Genomic DNA, 18,002 nt, shown 5'->3' with positions numbered 1-18,002 from the left:
AAAATGCTTATTCTATACTTTAATGGATAAAAGCTTCAAACTTGTACGCTAAAACAAAGCATCCATTTTTAAATACAAAGCTCATAAAATAATAGATTCATGTCCCCTCTGTAGTTCACTGCAGAGTGCAGAAGCCTAGGTTTGTCTTTGATTGCTTTTCAGTCCACCTCCTTATCTTAATGGATTCATCATGTCCTATCGGGATATGCCACATAACTCAATAAATAATAAAACTTTCATTATGAACCATAATGCAATTCAAATCAATTTTAACTGAAACTATTTTTTGTATTCATAGTTGTTGTAAATGTAGCGGCGCATTAAAGTATTCCAATATTTTTCAAGTGATTCTTAGTTGCAGGGTCAAATTATTTATTGTCTTTCGTCATGTTATTTAAATTGGTGTAGTCCCAAAAGGAGGAAAAGAAGACGTAATTATGTGTATCTCTAGTTCGAGTGTGTACATATATCATTATGGTACACATTAAATAATGAAGATCTTGGTTTACAATATACGTTAAAGGAGGGACACACTATAACATTTTTTCACGAATAAATTCACCATTTTGTAAGCTAGCTTAGACCAATCCACACACACCATTGAGTCAATGATATGCTTTTACCTTACGAAATGCAAAAGGGTGCCTCGCCAATTTACATCAATCTAGTAATTAAAAAATAGTTTACAATGTTCATAGTTTTTTTTTTTAGTTTTTATAATATTCAAAATAAATAAGTTTAAATATTCTTCGTTTAATGGTTACAATTTTTAAACATAATTTTTGAATGGTATTTGACAATATCAATGATCATGGTATTTTTCATATTCTCACTCAATTTAAGAATTTCTGTAGTCCTGCGCAGTGGTGCAAGGCCACTGGTTATCTGAGAATATCATAGTTACCATTCCAAAAGGTTCCCTAATTCTAAAATTTTGTGACATTTATGAGAGACAAGCCTCGTGCAGATGAAAAATAAGAAAACAGTCAAAACCTAAAGCAAAATAAAAACCCTAATCGTTACCTGTGCCCTAATGTATTCCAAAACCCCCTCTCTGTCATGTGACATGCAATTTTCTTTTGCTCCACTCCCAAAACAAACCCACCTCCTCCTCCTCGGTAACCAAATCACTCTCCCCTTTCTTAATTCAATCTTCAAAACACTAATCACTCACACAGTTAAAAAAGCATAAACAAACAAAGTAAAACTTACAAAATTTACACTACCAATTTCACCCCTCCCACGTAGGAATTCCTCTGTTACTACGCTACCTTACCCTTCATGTTCTTTTAAAATAACAAGTGTTACTTGCTTAAAACCAAGGCCACGTTTAATGATGCTTGGTTTATGCAAAGAAAAAGACATCGAAGTTGTTTTTCCTACTCTAAACTTTTAACCTTTCACAATCTCCTAAGCTGCCTCACTCCTTATATTATCATCAAAGTGCTCTTCCTCTTCCCAAGAAGGCAATCTTACTGTGTGTGCCATGCCAACGCCATGGACACATTTGCACATAAAGCTCTGAATCTCTTGCATTGTCCCAATCCGAGCCCTTACCAGCAGGATTGAGATAGAGGGAACTTATCCACAATGCCAAATTTTGTCACGTTGATGCAAGTACTGTTTTGCATTTCATATAAAACCTTGACAAATTTATGCAGGTCTACTTAGGGCCTTTTGTCCTTTTAGGCATCACTTATTTACATCAAAGTTGCTTTCACTGTCAGAAGTCTTACAGTTTTGTTAATAATCATGTTTGAGTGTAACTCCCACATTAAATGGACAAGAAAAAGTTAGAACATAGAAATAAAAATCCATAAATTTACTGTCTTAAAATTTTGAGTTGGAAGTAGTATCAATCTCTTATGTAAATTAGATTCAGATTTCATCAATGTTACATCTCAGAAGGGAATTCTTTCCTCGTTGGACCCATAAATTTGTTGGTCTAATTTTTGTAATATACTTTTAAAACATTTTGTAGCAAACACTTACTTTGATTGATATACTTCAAAATTAACAACACATATATGTTGTAGATTAGAAAATAATTTCCTCCTCTCTGCTTAACTTCATTATCATTAATGAATACTGATTCAGTTTTAAGTCATGTGAATATAGATACGAATTCACAGGATTCATCAATGGCGTGAGAATTTTTGTCTGTGTGATAAGTCAGTCACTACAGCAGGTACAAGAACAAACAGTGAAGCCCCACTCCTCCCTAAATAGTAAGATAATGAAAGGGTAAGGGAGTGTCAGTGAGTGATTGGAGAACAATTTGGTTTTTGTAAAAGGTCTATGTCCCAATTCACAAACTACATATCCTACATAATGGAGGGTCAATTTGGTACATGCACACAACAAAGAATACAGCCAAACAACGAAGTTAGAACTACACTAACTACTATTTAAATGTAAAAGAGATATTGAGAGTGGAGGTTTTCAAAGTGCATTGAACTCAGAAAAGCTCAGCCACCGCACTACCACCGCTGAGGTATTCTCCTTTGTTATTATTACCTGTAAGCAGTCACGCGAATCATGGAAACCAACAACAGTGCATGCACCACAAGTGCCAGAACTTAGATGGCCATGCCACCATTTCCATCACCATTTGCATAGCATCACGAGTGCAGGAACAGAAGCTCAGTAAACAATAAGCATCATCAGAAGCCTAGCTTTGATTCTACCATTTGGTAGTAGTGAGAGCAGAGCCACTTTCTGGGGTAAGAGGGAAATAGATTGCATTCTTCACTGTATATCTCAGATATACATGTAGTCTTTCACATGCTAGTATTGAAAACGCTAGTGTGAAACTCAAGCAACAGAGACCCTCTTGCACATGCACTTGGTCTCCTAGAGTGGACTTTTTTCAGCTTCAGCTTCACCAATCACTATCATTCAACAGATGCAAGACTGACGTGGTGAGCCTATAACCAACACTCCATTAGACCAAGTTCTTAATCTCCAAAACCAAGCCATTTTCGTAGTCCAAATGGAAAGCATTGTTCCCCGGAGTGTTACCACTTTGTTATTTTCCATGATATTTTTCTGCCTCACCCTGACAAAGATAGGAGTCACTTGTCTCTCACCCGATGGACAATCCCTTCTTTCTCTTCTGCCTGCAGCAGGCTCTGCTGCAAAATCATCACCTGTTCTCTCCTCATGGAACCCATCAAGCTCAACACCATGTTCATGGAAAGGTATCACTTGCTCCCCACAAGGTAGAGTTATCTCCCTCTCTATTCCAGATACTTTTCTCAACCTCTCCTATTTACCTCCTCAGCTATCCTCTTTATCAATGCTTCAACTTCTCAATCTCTCTTCCACCAATGTCTCTGGCACCATTCCACCCTCTTTTGGTCAACTTTCCCATCTTCAGCTGCTTGACCTCTCCTCAAACTCTCTCACTGGTTCCATACCTGCTGAACTTGGAAGCCTCTCTTTACTTCAATTCCTTTTCTTGAACTCCAACAGATTGACAGGAAGCATTCCTCAACATCTTTCTAATCTCACTTCACTTGAAGTTCTCTGCCTCCAAGACAATCTTCTCAACGGCTCAATCCCATCACAGCTAGGCTCTTTGACATCTCTGCAGCAGTTTCGGATAGGGGGCAATCCATATCTCACTGGACAAATCCCTTCACAGTTAGGCCTGCTCACCAACCTCACCACTTTTGGTGCAGCTGCCACGGGACTTTCTGGTGCCATTCCTTCTACATTTGGTAACTTGATCAATCTACAGACTCTAGCACTTTATGATACTGAAATTTCTGGTTCAATGCCTCCAGAGCTTGGGTTGTGTTCTGAGCTGAGAAATCTGTATCTGCACATGAATAAGCTCACTGGTTCTATCCCTCCGCAATTGAGCAAGTTGCAAAAACTTACTAGCTTGCTACTTTGGGGCAATGCCTTAACTGGTCCAATCCCAGCAGAGCTCTCAAACTGTTCATCACTTGTTATATTTGATGTCTCTTCTAATGACCTCTCTGGTGAAATACCGGGGGACTTTGGGAAGCTGGTGGTTCTAGAACAGCTTCATCTATCAGATAATTCACTCACAGGTAAAATACCATGGCAGTTGAGCAACTGTACCAGCCTTTCCACTGTTCAGCTCGACAAGAATCAGTTATCAGGTACTATTCCCTGGGAGTTAGGTAAATTAAAGGTTCTGCAGAGCTTTTTCTTATGGGGTAATCTAGTGTCTGGAACCATACCATCATCTTTTGGAAACTGCACAGAACTCTATGCACTTGATCTTTCAAGGAATAAGCTAACAGGTTCTATACCAGAAGAGATTTTCGGCTTGAAGAAGCTGAGTAAGCTTCTGCTTCTGGGCAATTCATTAACAGGAGGATTGCCACCAAGTGTTGCAAATTGCCAGTCTTTGGTGAGGTTGAGGGTTGGAGAGAACCAGCTTTCAGGCCAGATTCCTAAAGAGATAGGTCAATTGCAAAATCTGGTGTTTCTCGACCTGTACATGAATAATTTCTCTGGAAGCATACCAGTGGAGATTGCTAATATCACAGTTCTTGAGCTGTTAGATGTGCACAACAACTACCTCACCGGGGAAATTCCATCTGTGATTGGGGAGCTTGAAAATTTGGAGCAGCTTGATCTCAGTAGAAACAGTTTGACAGGAGAAATTCCTTGGAGCTTCGGAAACTTCAGCTATTTAAACAAGCTCATCCTCAACAATAACGTACTGACAGGATCAATCCCAAAATCCATTAGAAATTTGCAGAAGTTAACTCTTCTGGATTTGAGTTACAACAGCCTCTCTGGTGGCATACCCCCTGAGATTGGTCATGTTACAAGCTTAACCATCAGTTTGGACTTGAGCTACAATTCATTTACAGGAGAAATCCCAGAATCAGTGTCTGCTTTGACACAGTTACAATCGCTTGATCTTTCTCACAACATGCTTTATGGAGAAATCAAGGTTCTGGGGTCTCTCACTAGCCTCACCTCTCTCAATATCTCCTACAACAACTTCTCAGGTCCTATCCCAGTTACTCCATTCTTCAGAACACTATCCTCCAGTTCATATATTCAGAACCCTGAGCTTTGTCAGTCCATTGATGGGGCTACCTGTTCTTCTAGTCTGATTCGAAAAAATGGTTTGAAATCTGCAAAAACCATTGCTTTGGTCACAGTCATTCTAGCCTCGGTTACTATAATTCTCATTGCTTCCTGGATTCTAGTAACTCGTAATCATGGATACAAGGTTGAAAAAACATTGGGGGCATCAACTTCCACATTAGGAACTGAGGATTTCTCTTATCCTTGGACTTTCATCCCATTTCAGAAAGTAAACTTCAGCATCGATAATATCTTGGATTGCTTGAAAGATGAAAATGTGATTGGAAAGGGCTGCTCAGGTGTTGTGTATAAGGCTGAGATGCCAAATGGGGAGTTGATTGCAGTAAAGAAGCTTTGGAAAGCAAGCAAAGCAGATGAAATAGTGGATTCTTTTGCTGCAGAGATACAGATTCTTGGATACATTCGGCATAGGAACATAGTGAGGCTCATAGGTTATTGTTCTAACAGGAGCGTTAATCTTCTTCTCTATAACTACATCCCAAATGGTAATCTGCGACAGCTTTTACAAGCGAACAGGAACTTAGACTGGGAAACAAGATACAAGATTGCTGTCGGATCAGCTCAAGGTCTAGCTTACCTTCATCATGATTGCGTACCTGCAATTCTCCATAGAGATGTCAAGTGCAATAACATACTTCTAGACTCCAAATTTGAGGCATATCTGGCAGATTTTGGTCTTGCAAAGCTAATGCATTCGCCAAATTATCATCATGCAATGTCCAGAGTTGCTGGTTCCTATGGTTATATTGCTCCAGGTAAGTCAGTTTATCTTGCTTTACTTTCTCGAACCTTTCTTACATCCTTTACATAATTGATAAAATCAATGCCCTTAATTTGTTATTTAGTGCTATTGGTTTAAATGTAGAAACAATGTGCACACGTTCAATTCAAGCCCAGGAATGTATGAATATGATGACATCCGTATTTTATCATTTAATGCTATTGGTTCAAAACTAACCATGTTTTATCACTAACGCAGAATATGGCTACTCCATGAACATAACAGAGAAGAGTGATGTCTATAGTTATGGGGTGGTTTTGCTAGAGATTCTAAGTGGTCGCAGTGCTGTTGAATCCCATGTTGGAGATGGCCAACACATAGTGGAATGGGTGAAGAGGAAGATGGGAAGCTTTGAACCAGCCGTTTCAATACTAGACACAAAGCTGCAAGGTCTACCAGATCAAATGGTGCAAGAGATGCTTCAAACACTTGGAATTGCTATGTTTTGTGTGAACTCTTCCCCATCAGAGCGCCCCACAATGAAGGAAGTGGTTGCACTACTAATGGAGGTGAAGAGCCAACCTGAGGAGATGGGAAAGACCTCTCAACCTCTAATAAAACAGTCCTTAAATCAAAGCTGATTCCACCCCTTTATTTTTTTCTTTGTTTCTTTTGCTTCTAAACTCCAATGGTTAGTGATTGATTTTCATCTCTTCCATGATGGAAATGAGGGTGCTGCTAACGTGGAAATTCGAGAGTAGGGAGCTAGAGAGGAACTAATGTTTCGCTGAAACGGCCATTGTTGTACAGTTTTAGAAATACAGATGTCAGTAATCCACATCACGTCATCGTGAAGCAGTACTATTTGTGTTTCGACACCATTTACGTGCTTGTTGAATGCTACCACTTTATCTGCTTGAAATTCTTCTGATAATTTCTTCAACAAATTGGTTTTAAGGTAGGAACCAAAAGTAATATATATATTTTTCAAACACCCTTATTGTTGTTGCTGAAGTTATAAAATCCATATGTTAACTTTTCAAGTTTTGTGAAATTCACTTTGTTCTTTTTCCTTGCAGAAAGACAGTGAAGAAATGAGTAAAAAATAACCAAAATGATATATATTATTCTTACAAAGCTGAGAATTATAGAGTTAAAGCTTCCGATCACAAGAATCTACAAGGTTTTTACTTTGATTTAAGTGGCGAAAAGCCCCGTTATGATTGGGCACTGTCTCAAGTTTTGTAAACATAGAAATCAAGCATTTAAAACTTAGCTGAATTCATGTGCCTCCATTTCGATCATGTCCATGTCACTTCCAATTCCAAGTCTCCTACATCAAAGCTTAAACACGCACTTATTCATTTATTTTAAAAAATATTTTAGATCTTATTCTGATTCTACGTATATAATTTCTTTGGCGACATTAGTTTTCGCATCAACAAAAGGGTACAAGAGACCAGAGAGAGCCGAAAGGTGTGAGGTGACCTAACAGGAAAATTCGGAACCTTTGGGCCCATTGGCTCAGAAATTTCCTTGAACAATAATAATGGCTATAGACAAAGTGCATGCTTTCCTGCAGAGAAATTAAAGCTTCAATAATGAAAGAACTGATTTTTTTAAGTTTACACATCATGCCATCGCATTTGTTGAATTTCATTCAATTATTGCTCAATGTCAAAAGATAAGTACTTAAATTAAATTCAGAGAAAGCTGAGATCAGAAAGTTTATATAAGAAAAAAATATAAGATTTAATGTTATTAACCGATCCAAGATGACCAAAATGACTAGTTTATTGTGGTTTATTTTCTTTACTGAAGTACTATTGCAATGGTGAAGAAGTGATGGCTGTAAAGATTTCTGAATGTAAGTGGAGAGGACCTGGAATGGTTGTCATATCATGAAATAGGAAGTAGAATAATAGAAGCCTTATTTTTTACTTTGGAGAATCGACTTACAGAGGCAGGAGCCATATGGAGAGGCTTAGGTGTGGGGGCCAAGATAGCAGCGTGTAAGGAGACAAAAGGAAACAAAGTCTTGCTTCCCCCTCCTTCTTCCATGTCTTATCAGACACACTACATTGCGCGTTCATTTGTCAGACAATGTTCGTCAAAAGGCAGAATCGTCATGCTCATCAGTTTCCTCTCTGAATCTCCCTTCTTAATTCTCATTGCATTCATCCCTCCACGGACCTCCACCTTTTTTGTATGATAGTAAATTTTGTCAACAGTAAAAAAAGTGTTATTTTAGATTTCATTTCTGTTTTCTTTCACTACAGCACTGTTATTTCAAATTGTGTCTCTGCTGGTTTCTTTAGATTGTTCTGTAAGACTATCTGTCAATTTTCATGTAAGGATAATTTTCCCATGCTAATCTTAAACTTATCAAGAAGTTGGCATCTTAACATTTGTTCCTTCATGCTTAGACCATACAGTAACTGTATTGAACAATACTGATTTAAGAAAATGGATTCTTTCTGGAGCTAACACAAGGGATTACTTTCCCTTTCTTATACCTTCATTCTCTATCAGTGGAACTGCGATGATCACAGAAAGCTCGTCTTGATTTTCTGAATCGACAATCCTTACAGTAATATTTCCTCCTAAGTGTAGTTTAAAAGAAATATATATAGTTCTACCAAGGAATTTAACCTTGTCATTTCAGATTAGTATCACTTGGTCACTACCGAATTCACAATCTTTTGAATGACACAAGTATATGCATTCTTATATTTCCCATTTGCTACTACAAGCTTTCCTCTTGTATATTAACCGCAGGATAACCTAGAATTATTATCTAAGACAGACCCAACATACTTGAACTTATGTAGAAGTTTATGCAAACAAATCCATACGGCAGGACAAATGGTTTCTTAATGGGTCTTCAGAAAGGCCCAAACTTGGGAGTAAGACTCCAAAATTACAAATTATTGTTTCCATGTACACCTATTTGGCATGGTCAGCCATTCACATTGTTGACATATGTAGTAATGACAAGCACATCGACCCTCAATTAGTATCGATGTAAAAAAAAAAAACCCAATTAGTATTATTGTATATTTAAAAGAAGGAAAATGACAAATTATTGAACCGACACCAAACACATGAAATTACGCTAAAGAAAAAAGTTGACAACCACTAATTATCCATAATTTAAGTCAGTTGAATTAGCATTGCCAAAATCAGATACAAGAACTCCTTTGCCCATGAAGCCTATCTGTAGTAAGCAGCTGTGGTTTATTCACTTTATTGGTTTAGGGATTGTCAACTCAAAGGAGATTAAGATTTCATGTTAGTCACACTTGTCTTTCTTCATGAGTTAAGCTATGCCTATAAGAATAGAACCAGACTAACAACTTCTGCATATAAAGACAATTCGTTCACTCCCACAGTCTGTAGACTTTAATATGGTAATCATCGCGTTGAATCAGTTATGCAGCAACAAACTAAACAGCTAGAAGTGGAAGTGTGAAGTGAAGACTTAAGGCTTGAAAAATGTTTGGCGATTTATTAGTATTATGTAATGTACCAGCTGCTAACATAGTTAAAAAAAACTACATTAGAATGGTATAAAATATAAAATACCGACATGTTCTAACTTAGAAGCAGATTATCCAAATGTTCATCCCACAGCTAAAATAAGCAGAACAACAAGCATCAGCAGAGGATGGGAGAAGTGCAAACAACAGTAAGAGTTATTATCTTACTAAAATAAATTTATTGATTGTTACTTTCAGTTTCCTAATATCTAATAAGCATCTCAATAAACTAGTTTCCTCGCACTATCACAAAATCCAATAGTTGGTATAACAAAACGAACATCCCTTTAAATGAAAAGAACAACAATAATCGGTTCTCGCAAATAAGTGATGAAGAAGTCACAACCATCAAATACCAAAACCTCTTACTCATCCAATTGTGCAATTTCAGCCTTCAATTGTTCAATCTTGAGACCCATAGATCTCTGCAAAGCCCCTCTTTCTTTCTCCGGCAACTTGGCCAACAAGTTCTCGAACATGCCCAAAACCTCATTGACGGCGTCGCGTGCACACTCGGCTTCCTCGTCGAAATAAACGGTGTCTTTGGACTCCAACGCCATCTCTATCTCTTCCCTCGCCTCGGCAAACTTAAGGTTGATGGTGTCCACCTCCTTGGTGTGGTCCAACTCGCCCGACCCACCACTGAAACTCCTTGGATTGTGCCGCATCGCGTAGTGGGTGCTGGGGATTGAGGAAAAAGAGTGGAACTTCGAGGTGCACGCAAGGTGGGTCGATGAAGTGAGGGGGGAAATTGAGGATTGGCGAAAAGGGTGTCGGGTTCTGAAGAACGTGTAGAAGAGGGAAAACCTCCACCGGCCGTTCATTCTGCTTTTGGTTACAACAAAAGTTGAAGTTGCAGCTGCAGCGGCCGCAAAGAGACACACAGTGACTCTTAAACCTGGAAATTGAAGAATAAGCAACAGAGTGTGAAATGCAACTTCAATACGATTGATTGTGCCAGAGATCAAGGATCCCTAGCTTCTTTACGGGATTAAATTAAATTTATTATCTTTATCAAAGTTCAGCCTTTGTTTTTCATTTTTTACTTTTTTTAGGGTTTGTTCAAATGATTTTAAGTTTTACTCTATTGAGTTACTTAGTGTTAATAAGGTTGTTTATTATATCATATATCAGATAAGTTTAATATGAATAAATTTGGTTCACTTTTTTCAGTTGGATTAAATTCAACTCAAACTAATTTAGCTTAATTTGAACTTTTCTTAATTCGAATAAAATAATAAAATAATAAAAATATAATTATAATTTCATTTACTTTATTATTACTTTGTATTTACACTATGAAACTAATTTTTAAATATAATATAGTATGAGATTATTTTAAAATATTATTAAGTTAATATATGAAATAATTATATTTATTAAAAATTAAATTAAAAAAAGAAAAAAATAACTGTTAAAATAATTTTATTAAAAACATATAAAAGTAGAGATTAATTTCTAAAAATAGATAAATAATTATATCATAAAAAATAAATTAAAATAAATAATTGAAAAATCATAATATATGACTCACTCATGTAAGAATAAATTAAGTTAAATTTTATTTAATAAAAAGTGTAAAAGCTTAACTTAATTCAACTTAAATGTTTTTATTTTTTATTTTTTTATGTTAGTGGATTATTTTTTATGAACAGCACCAGGGTTTCTTCAATTAATATTACAATATTTAGATGTTATTTTCAATTGATGTTTTTCACTAATCTTGATGTTAATAATTAGTGGTTTTTTTAATTAATAATGACAAAACTACCGTTTTTTTCTTTTACCATGTCAGTCAGCATTTTTTTATTCATGTCAGTGAAATTGTTTTTTATTTGATGAAGTTAAAGCATATTCATACATTAGCGAACACAAAATAGGCGCTGCATAAACAAAATCTACTTTGAGGCTAAGGTTTTTGTGAGAGAAAAAACATAATGGTCAAAATCCATTGGTTCGTTCATTCTTCAGAAACGCAGTGTAAACTGACAGCAACACTCACTTCTCGCATTGTTTTCCTCCATAGTAAACAAACTCAATTTGTGATATTTTATTTTGAAACTTTTTTTAAGGTGGAACAGTAATTTGAAATTTTTTAGCAGTTGTAAAAAAAAATAATACCAAAAATATTCGAATTTTGTTGTATAATTTTTTAAGAGGATTTATGCGTAAATTTTAATATAATAGATGACTAATTTGGTTTATATAAATAGATAAAAACATTTTTTTATGAAAGAGAAATAGACAATGTAAGATAATGTTAGGCCTTTATGAATAACTCCACGCTTAATTTCAAGAAAAAAAAAAGAAAATGTGAGAAAAGTAAAAAAAAAAAGAAAAAGAAAAAGAAAGGAGAGATAGAACAAAATGAGGCTTAAGAATATAAAAGAGAGTAAGTTTAGAAAATACTTCATTTCTTTGCACGTTAGATTTTTTTTTTCATGAGTAAAAATTAAATCATATATATAATATCTAATGTTAAAGTGATTTATTGTAATTATTATAATTGTTTTTCTTATTTTTGTTTATCCGTCACTTTGCATTTTTACATTTTTTTTAAATATTTCTGATTCACAAAAAATACTAAAAAATAATGATACTTAACCCATTATTTTTGACTTACTTTTAACCTATCATTTTAATTATCACTGGATCATCATATTATCATATTACATCACTACAAATAATGAAAATAGATTATTTATTAGTGATTAAAATAATAAATTAAAAAAAAATAAAAAAATGGATTAAAATATTATTATTCATAAAGTAATTTGTTTTTGTAGAATATGAAATAGAATAAGTTAGTAAAAAATAAATTTTATTTTTTGTTTAACATAAAATTTATATGTTATTCTTTTATTAATTTTGGTAACTTTAAATTTGTCAAATATTAGAGGAGCATAAAATCATCTAAAAGTCGTAATTAATTAAAATAAATGGACAAAAAGACCTAATCATACTTAAACTATTAACAAGATGTCTAGAGCTAACTACCGTAAATATGATAAAGAAATATTGTAATTTTAGTGATCGAAAATATTACTTATTAGTAGTAATTACATTTATTTTTTAAAATTAGTAATTTTAGTGACGATAGTCTAACCGACTAAATTAGTTACTTTTATTAGAAAAGTAATATATGGTGATCAAATTTAATGACTAAAATATTAATAATTGTTAATAATGAAATGAGTGATCAATTATTTTTTTCAAAATTGGTAATTGATTTAGATTTAATGACAAAGTATTTAGATACTAAAATCGGTCGATAATTCACACTGATTCGGCTGTTAAAATTGGTTATTAAATTAATAATTAATTTCAATCACGATTTCTAATTCAATAATAAAATATTAAATTACTAAAATAATTATAAATTTTATCATAAATATTAATATACATATATATTATAATATCATATCACTAAAAAAATTATTAATAATAATTAATTTAGAAATAATAAATAATTAATCATTATCTATAACTATATATAAAGAGGATTCCCTCTTTCATAATTTCAACTCTACCATTTACAATATAATTATTTATTAAAGTTTTTAAAATTAACATTACTTTTACAAGTTTTTAAAAAATATTTACTTATTTTTTCTCCTATTTATCAACAATTATTTTCTCATATTTTTTCCATATATTTAACTTTATTTTTGATAAATGTAATTTTATTTTTTTTATTAACTTAATAACATTATATTATCATCAACTACTAATATAATATCATGTATATTAAAAAAATGCGTCCACACAAGCGCGCTTGTGTATACGCTAGTATTTATTAAATAGATATCATCTTATAAATTAAGAGTTATTAATATCGAAATTAATATCTACTAGCATACACAGGCGTTGTTGCTCATGTGTGTATGTATTTTGTAAATATACGTTATATTATATTAGTAGGTGATGATTATATAAAATAAAATACATTTTTTAAAAATAAAGTGAAAAGTTTGTAAAAGTAACGAAAATTTTTTAAAAATTTAATAAATAATTATATTTTAAAGGGTAAAATTGATATTTTGAAATGTAGACACAAAAAAATAATCCTTTTATATATTGTTATTGATTATTAATAAAAATTTATAATATAATTAGATATTAATTTTTTGGTAACTGATATTTTTTTAATGATTCACTAACATGTAATTAGAAACAATTTTTTTAGTCACTTTTATTTTAGAGACTAATTTTTGTCAATAAAAACAACAAATTAAAAACTAATTCTTTGGTTTCTAATTATCACATCACTAGAGACTTAAATTTTTAGTCAATATATTACGTAGATCTAGATTTTGTTTATGAAATAATTAATAATTAAAGTTTATATAGTTATAAACTATTTCTTTAATTGCATAGAAGAACCTGACGAATAGTAAGTGGAAAGAGAATCACGTGAAAGAGATATATGAAACGGAGATTCTTACTTGCCACGCTTACTTTATTTTCCAAATTCTGCAAAAAGACCAAACTATTTCAGAGCTCTCAGGACTTGCCATTTGAGTCTTAGGGTTTGTCTACTTTCTCACATTTCTCTCAATTTTCTCTCCCATTTAACTTCAATACATCTCTTCTTAATGACGAATTACCTATTAATTGCTTTCAATTTCACATTGGCGCAACTCGGTGAAGGTACTGGAAGAAGATTCTGGGGGAAGGCGTTATTTGCGTTCGTGGTGATATTGTGAAGGTGAGTTTCTAAATCTCATTCTGTGTCATCGACTGAACCATTTCAAACTGTGTTTTGAAAACTGTTACTCCCATCTATCTCCGTTTTGTTCATTTCTGGACCCATAGCTTGAATATGAATTGTAATTTGTTTTGGATTATGTGCTGTTTAAGCCGATTTGAATTGATTAGTCTACTGATTTGCGTGGGGTGTGTGTTCGAGATGCTATGGTTGAAAATCGATAAACTGTTTGTGCGTTTTATGATTTTTTTTGGGGTTTATTATTTTTTCTCTGATTTTTGTCTCCTTTGGAAATGAGCATTGTGACTGAATTTACAGAGGAACTATGATGTTTTAAATACTGTTGGGTTCTGGAATTGAATTGATGAAATTGTGTGATTTGTCTAAATAATTTGAATGATTGTTTGAAAATTGTTTACATGAGATTCTAGGTGTAATTGATATTTGGTTTAAGTGTTTTTGGAGTTATTCAATTGTTGCTAAGCTATTGATTCTGGGAATGGAGGATTTCATATACAGGAAGTTTTAGCTTGATTTTGTGGCCTAAGAATTTATTTGCAGAAACTAAGTTTTTGAGAACTAAGTTTTGCGGTTGTATTTTTATTTTACAATGGGCTGAACTCGTTTGCAGGATGAGTATATGTGAAGCTCATATGCTAGTGCATTTAATATACTGAGATTTTATAAATATTGATACATTTCTTTGTATATGTGATTGAATGGTGCATGGGTGGGTCTCTTTTATTTTATATAATATAATTTTGAATGTAATGAAAATGATTGTAAGCTTAAGACGTACATGATAAGTAACGTTATGTGGATGTTATGATGATGATCTACTTAGGGTTTTAATAATATATGATGCGGATCCCCCTTTAAGTTTGTTATTTGGTTTATGATAGTTTTATTTTTTTTATTTTTTTATGAATGTATGGCTTATCTTTGAGAATTTGATCAATCTGGTTTAATTTGATACATGGAAAGAATGGGCTTTAGCTGCAAACACTTGCCGGTACTCTTTTGCTACCTTTTTCACTAAACGTGATTTAATGTCTATCTTAAAAGTATTTTAAGTTCAACGTTTCTTTTTTCCTTTCTCACATTTTAATTTCATGATTTTACATTTTTGAAAAGGTTGGATGCCTGTATGGTCGTCCGCATCTCTGGTATCCGACCTTGTTATCTAAGTGTATTTTTAAAGGTAAGTTTTTGGGATGTTTGTGTGGGCGTTTGTCATCTGACATCTCAGATAAAGGTTCGAGTATTTGTATGATCGTCTGCATTGTCTAGTATTTTACTCTTCTACCTCAATCTCTAAGGATTATTGTTTTTTTTTGGGATGTTTGTATGGTTGACATTCCCAATATATGTAATTTGTTACTTTTCTACTAACCCTAGCTCATCAAGGCTATGTTCAGATTGATGGTTATTCCATTTCATTCCATTCCACCATTTTATTCCAACCTTCCATTTAACCCACCTTCAGTTGTTTAAACATAGCGTCAGAGTCCTTGGATTTACAAATAAGAAACTTAAATGCTTATGATACATAACAACAGGAGCCACCAAAATCAACAAAAATATCCATAAATCATAAAGATAATTTCAATTTTCTTTTATTCTACATTACCTGCATCAGTATGTTTTAACATCATTACTTTAATGATATCTTTCGGGTACCGTATGCAGGAGTTAGTTATCAATCATGGGTGAGTTTACGATTCAGATTAGCAATGACCTTGTCAATCAGCTTGTTGATGATGGCATGCCAAAGAAAAAAACTAGAAAGAGCAGACGAAAGATAGCAAGAGACACTGAAAAGTCTCAATCTAATGAAACTAGAAAGCCAGAGAGTGCAGTTATTCCAGGGTGGCCAGTGCAGCCCCCTTTGCATCTACCTGGAACGTTTCCTGCTCAACCTCTACAGTCAGAGTTAGAGAGTATTCAGTCTACGCTTCAGGAAAGTGAGAAGGTTTTGGAAAGATTGCAGAAGCAAGAGGAGACTATGTTGCAGGAAGTAACCCAGAAGGCAAAGGATCTTCATGATAAAGAGTATAAGCTTCCAAACCCAAAGCCTGGGCCATGCACGGCCGAGAGATTTGCGACCTTATCATGTTACAAGGAACATTTCAAGGATCCTTTGAAGTGTGCTAGTCTTGTTACCAGTTTTGCTGATTGCCTACGTAGGTTTGGCCGTTTAGGTGACAAGTGAGTTATACTGAATACTGCTTTAAAAGGAATTTCGTCTGACAAATGCAAATAAACTAGTGAACTACATACTGACTCATAAATATTGATTGTGTTGCTTCCAATTTTGTTTAATCTCTCATTCCCAAAATTAAACCATGTTTCCGAGATCCGAATAAGTGATGTATTCCTCATTTAGAATCTGAACATTTTGTTATTGTTTGCATTCTATCAAGGGAGTATTTTCGTGTTGGTCAATTACAAGTGTTAATAACTCTAAAAAATAGAGACGGTGCAGGTTTTATCAATTTTGATTATTATTTTGGGACCACTTTTACGACCCAAGACAACATTAATTTTTTATATAAAAAACTAAAAAAGAAAAATACAGACTAACAATAGACACGTGTTTAACTTAATTAGTATAATTCTAAAATAAATGACTTAATTGTTACACATGTTTGAAAATAAGGATGCAATTCAAACCAATCAAAATGAGAAATTAATTAAGATATTTGAACAAATACATGGTTCAATAGAGTGTTTTATATTGTGAGAGAAAAAACACGATGGTACAACTCCATTGGTTCGAATTTTCATTTTTGGCAATCCTTCTTCAGAAACGAAGAGTAAACTGACAGCAAAACTCACTTATCGCATTATTTTCCTCCATAGTAAAGAAACTTAATTTGTGATACTTCATTTTGTGATTTTTTTTAAGGTGGAACATTAATTTGAAATTTTTTAGCAGTTATGAAAAAAATAATATTAAAAAAGATTGGAATTTTATTGTATATTTTTTTAAGATGATTTTTGCGTAAATTTTAATTGAATATATGACTAATTTGGTTTTATATAAATGGATAAAAGCTATTTTTTAATAAAGAGAAATAAACAACGTAAGATAATATCAGGCCTATATGAATAACTCCACCCTTAGATTCAAGAAAAAAAAATGTGAGAAAAGTAAAAAAAAAAAAAAATCATTTCTTTGCACGTTAGATTTTTCTAACTTTAACGAATCAAAATTAAAGCATATAATGTCTAATGTGAAAGTGATTTAATGTTATTTCCAGAAACTTTTGTTTATTTCTGTTTATCTGTCACTTTACATTTTTACATTTTTTTAAAATATCTCTGTATCATAAAAAATAATAATAAAATACCTACTGACATTAATATTAACGTATATATCATAAACTTTTCTATATATTGTCTAAATCATAACCAACAAGTGTTTGAGAGTTATTATATATAATAATAATTGGCAATTAAATGATTAAGTAATTTTTTTCTGCAAAACAAGTAATGTGAAGTAGAATGAGAAAGTTAGTGAAAAATATATTAATTTTATTTTTTGTTTAACATAATAGTTATCCGTTGTTCTTTTATTAGAGGAGCATAAAATCGTCCAAAAGTTTTAATTAATTAAAATAAATGGACAAGAAGGCCCGGTCATGCTTACGCCATTGAAAAAATGTCCAGGTTCATCACTAATAGACATATGATCATTAATAGTCTTATAATAAATAATAACTAATTTTAATGATATATATTAGTTATTATTTATTGATTAAATTACTAATCAAAATTGTTTCTTAAAATTAGTGACCAGATATTTCATTCACAAAACATTAGTGACTAATTTAGTCACTTCGATTAAAAAAGTTATAAATAGTGACTAAATTTAATATATATATATATATATATATATATATATATATATATATATATATATATATATATA

General features: G+C 32.8%; 3 protein-coding genes across 3 annotated transcripts; 2 read left to right on the top strand and 1 right to left on the bottom strand.

The window, feature by feature from the left end:
- The first annotated feature begins 2,349 nt into the window (after window positions 1–2,349).
- Window positions 2,350–6,743, top strand: LOC114190340 (Leucine-rich receptor-like protein kinase family protein). The gene is made up of 2 exons (XM_028079181.2): window positions 2,350–5,855; window positions 6,080–6,743. Exons 1-2 carry the CDS (start codon window positions 2,993–2,995, stop codon window positions 6,460–6,462), a joined length of 3,246 nt encoding a protein of 1,081 aa, XP_027934982.2. The 5' UTR covers window positions 2,350–2,992; the 3' UTR covers window positions 6,463–6,743.
- Window positions 6,744–9,498: 2,755 nt separating this feature from the next.
- On the bottom strand, window positions 9,499–10,339 carry LOC114190493 (embryogenesis-like protein). Its single transcript, XM_028079401.2, has one exon. The coding sequence runs from the start codon at window positions 10,182–10,184 to the stop codon at window positions 9,726–9,728; it is 459 nt and encodes a 152-aa protein (XP_027935202.1). The 5' UTR covers window positions 10,185–10,339; the 3' UTR covers window positions 9,499–9,725.
- Window positions 10,340–13,751: 3,412 nt separating this feature from the next.
- On the top strand, window positions 13,752–16,513 carry LOC114189892 (uncharacterized). Its single transcript, XM_028078613.2, has 3 exons — window positions 13,752–13,889; window positions 14,011–14,068; window positions 15,758–16,513. The coding sequence occupies exon 3, from the start codon at window positions 15,774–15,776 to the stop codon at window positions 16,278–16,280; it is 507 nt and encodes a 168-aa protein (XP_027934414.1). The 5' UTR covers window positions 13,752–13,889; window positions 14,011–14,068; window positions 15,758–15,773; the 3' UTR covers window positions 16,281–16,513.
- The last annotated feature ends 1,489 nt before the right edge of the window (window positions 16,514–18,002 follow it).

The sequence above is a fragment of the Vigna unguiculata genome, chromosome 7, assembly GCF_037176805.1.
Source record: "Vigna unguiculata cultivar grain cowpea cultivar isolate G323 ecotype 2 chromosome 7, ASM3717680v1, whole genome shotgun sequence".
In the NCBI taxonomy this organism is placed as follows: domain Eukaryota; kingdom Viridiplantae; phylum Streptophyta; class Magnoliopsida; order Fabales; family Fabaceae; genus Vigna; species Vigna unguiculata.
The sequence above is the reverse complement of the archived record's forward strand: the minus strand, read 5'-3'. Positions and strand labels throughout refer to the sequence as shown.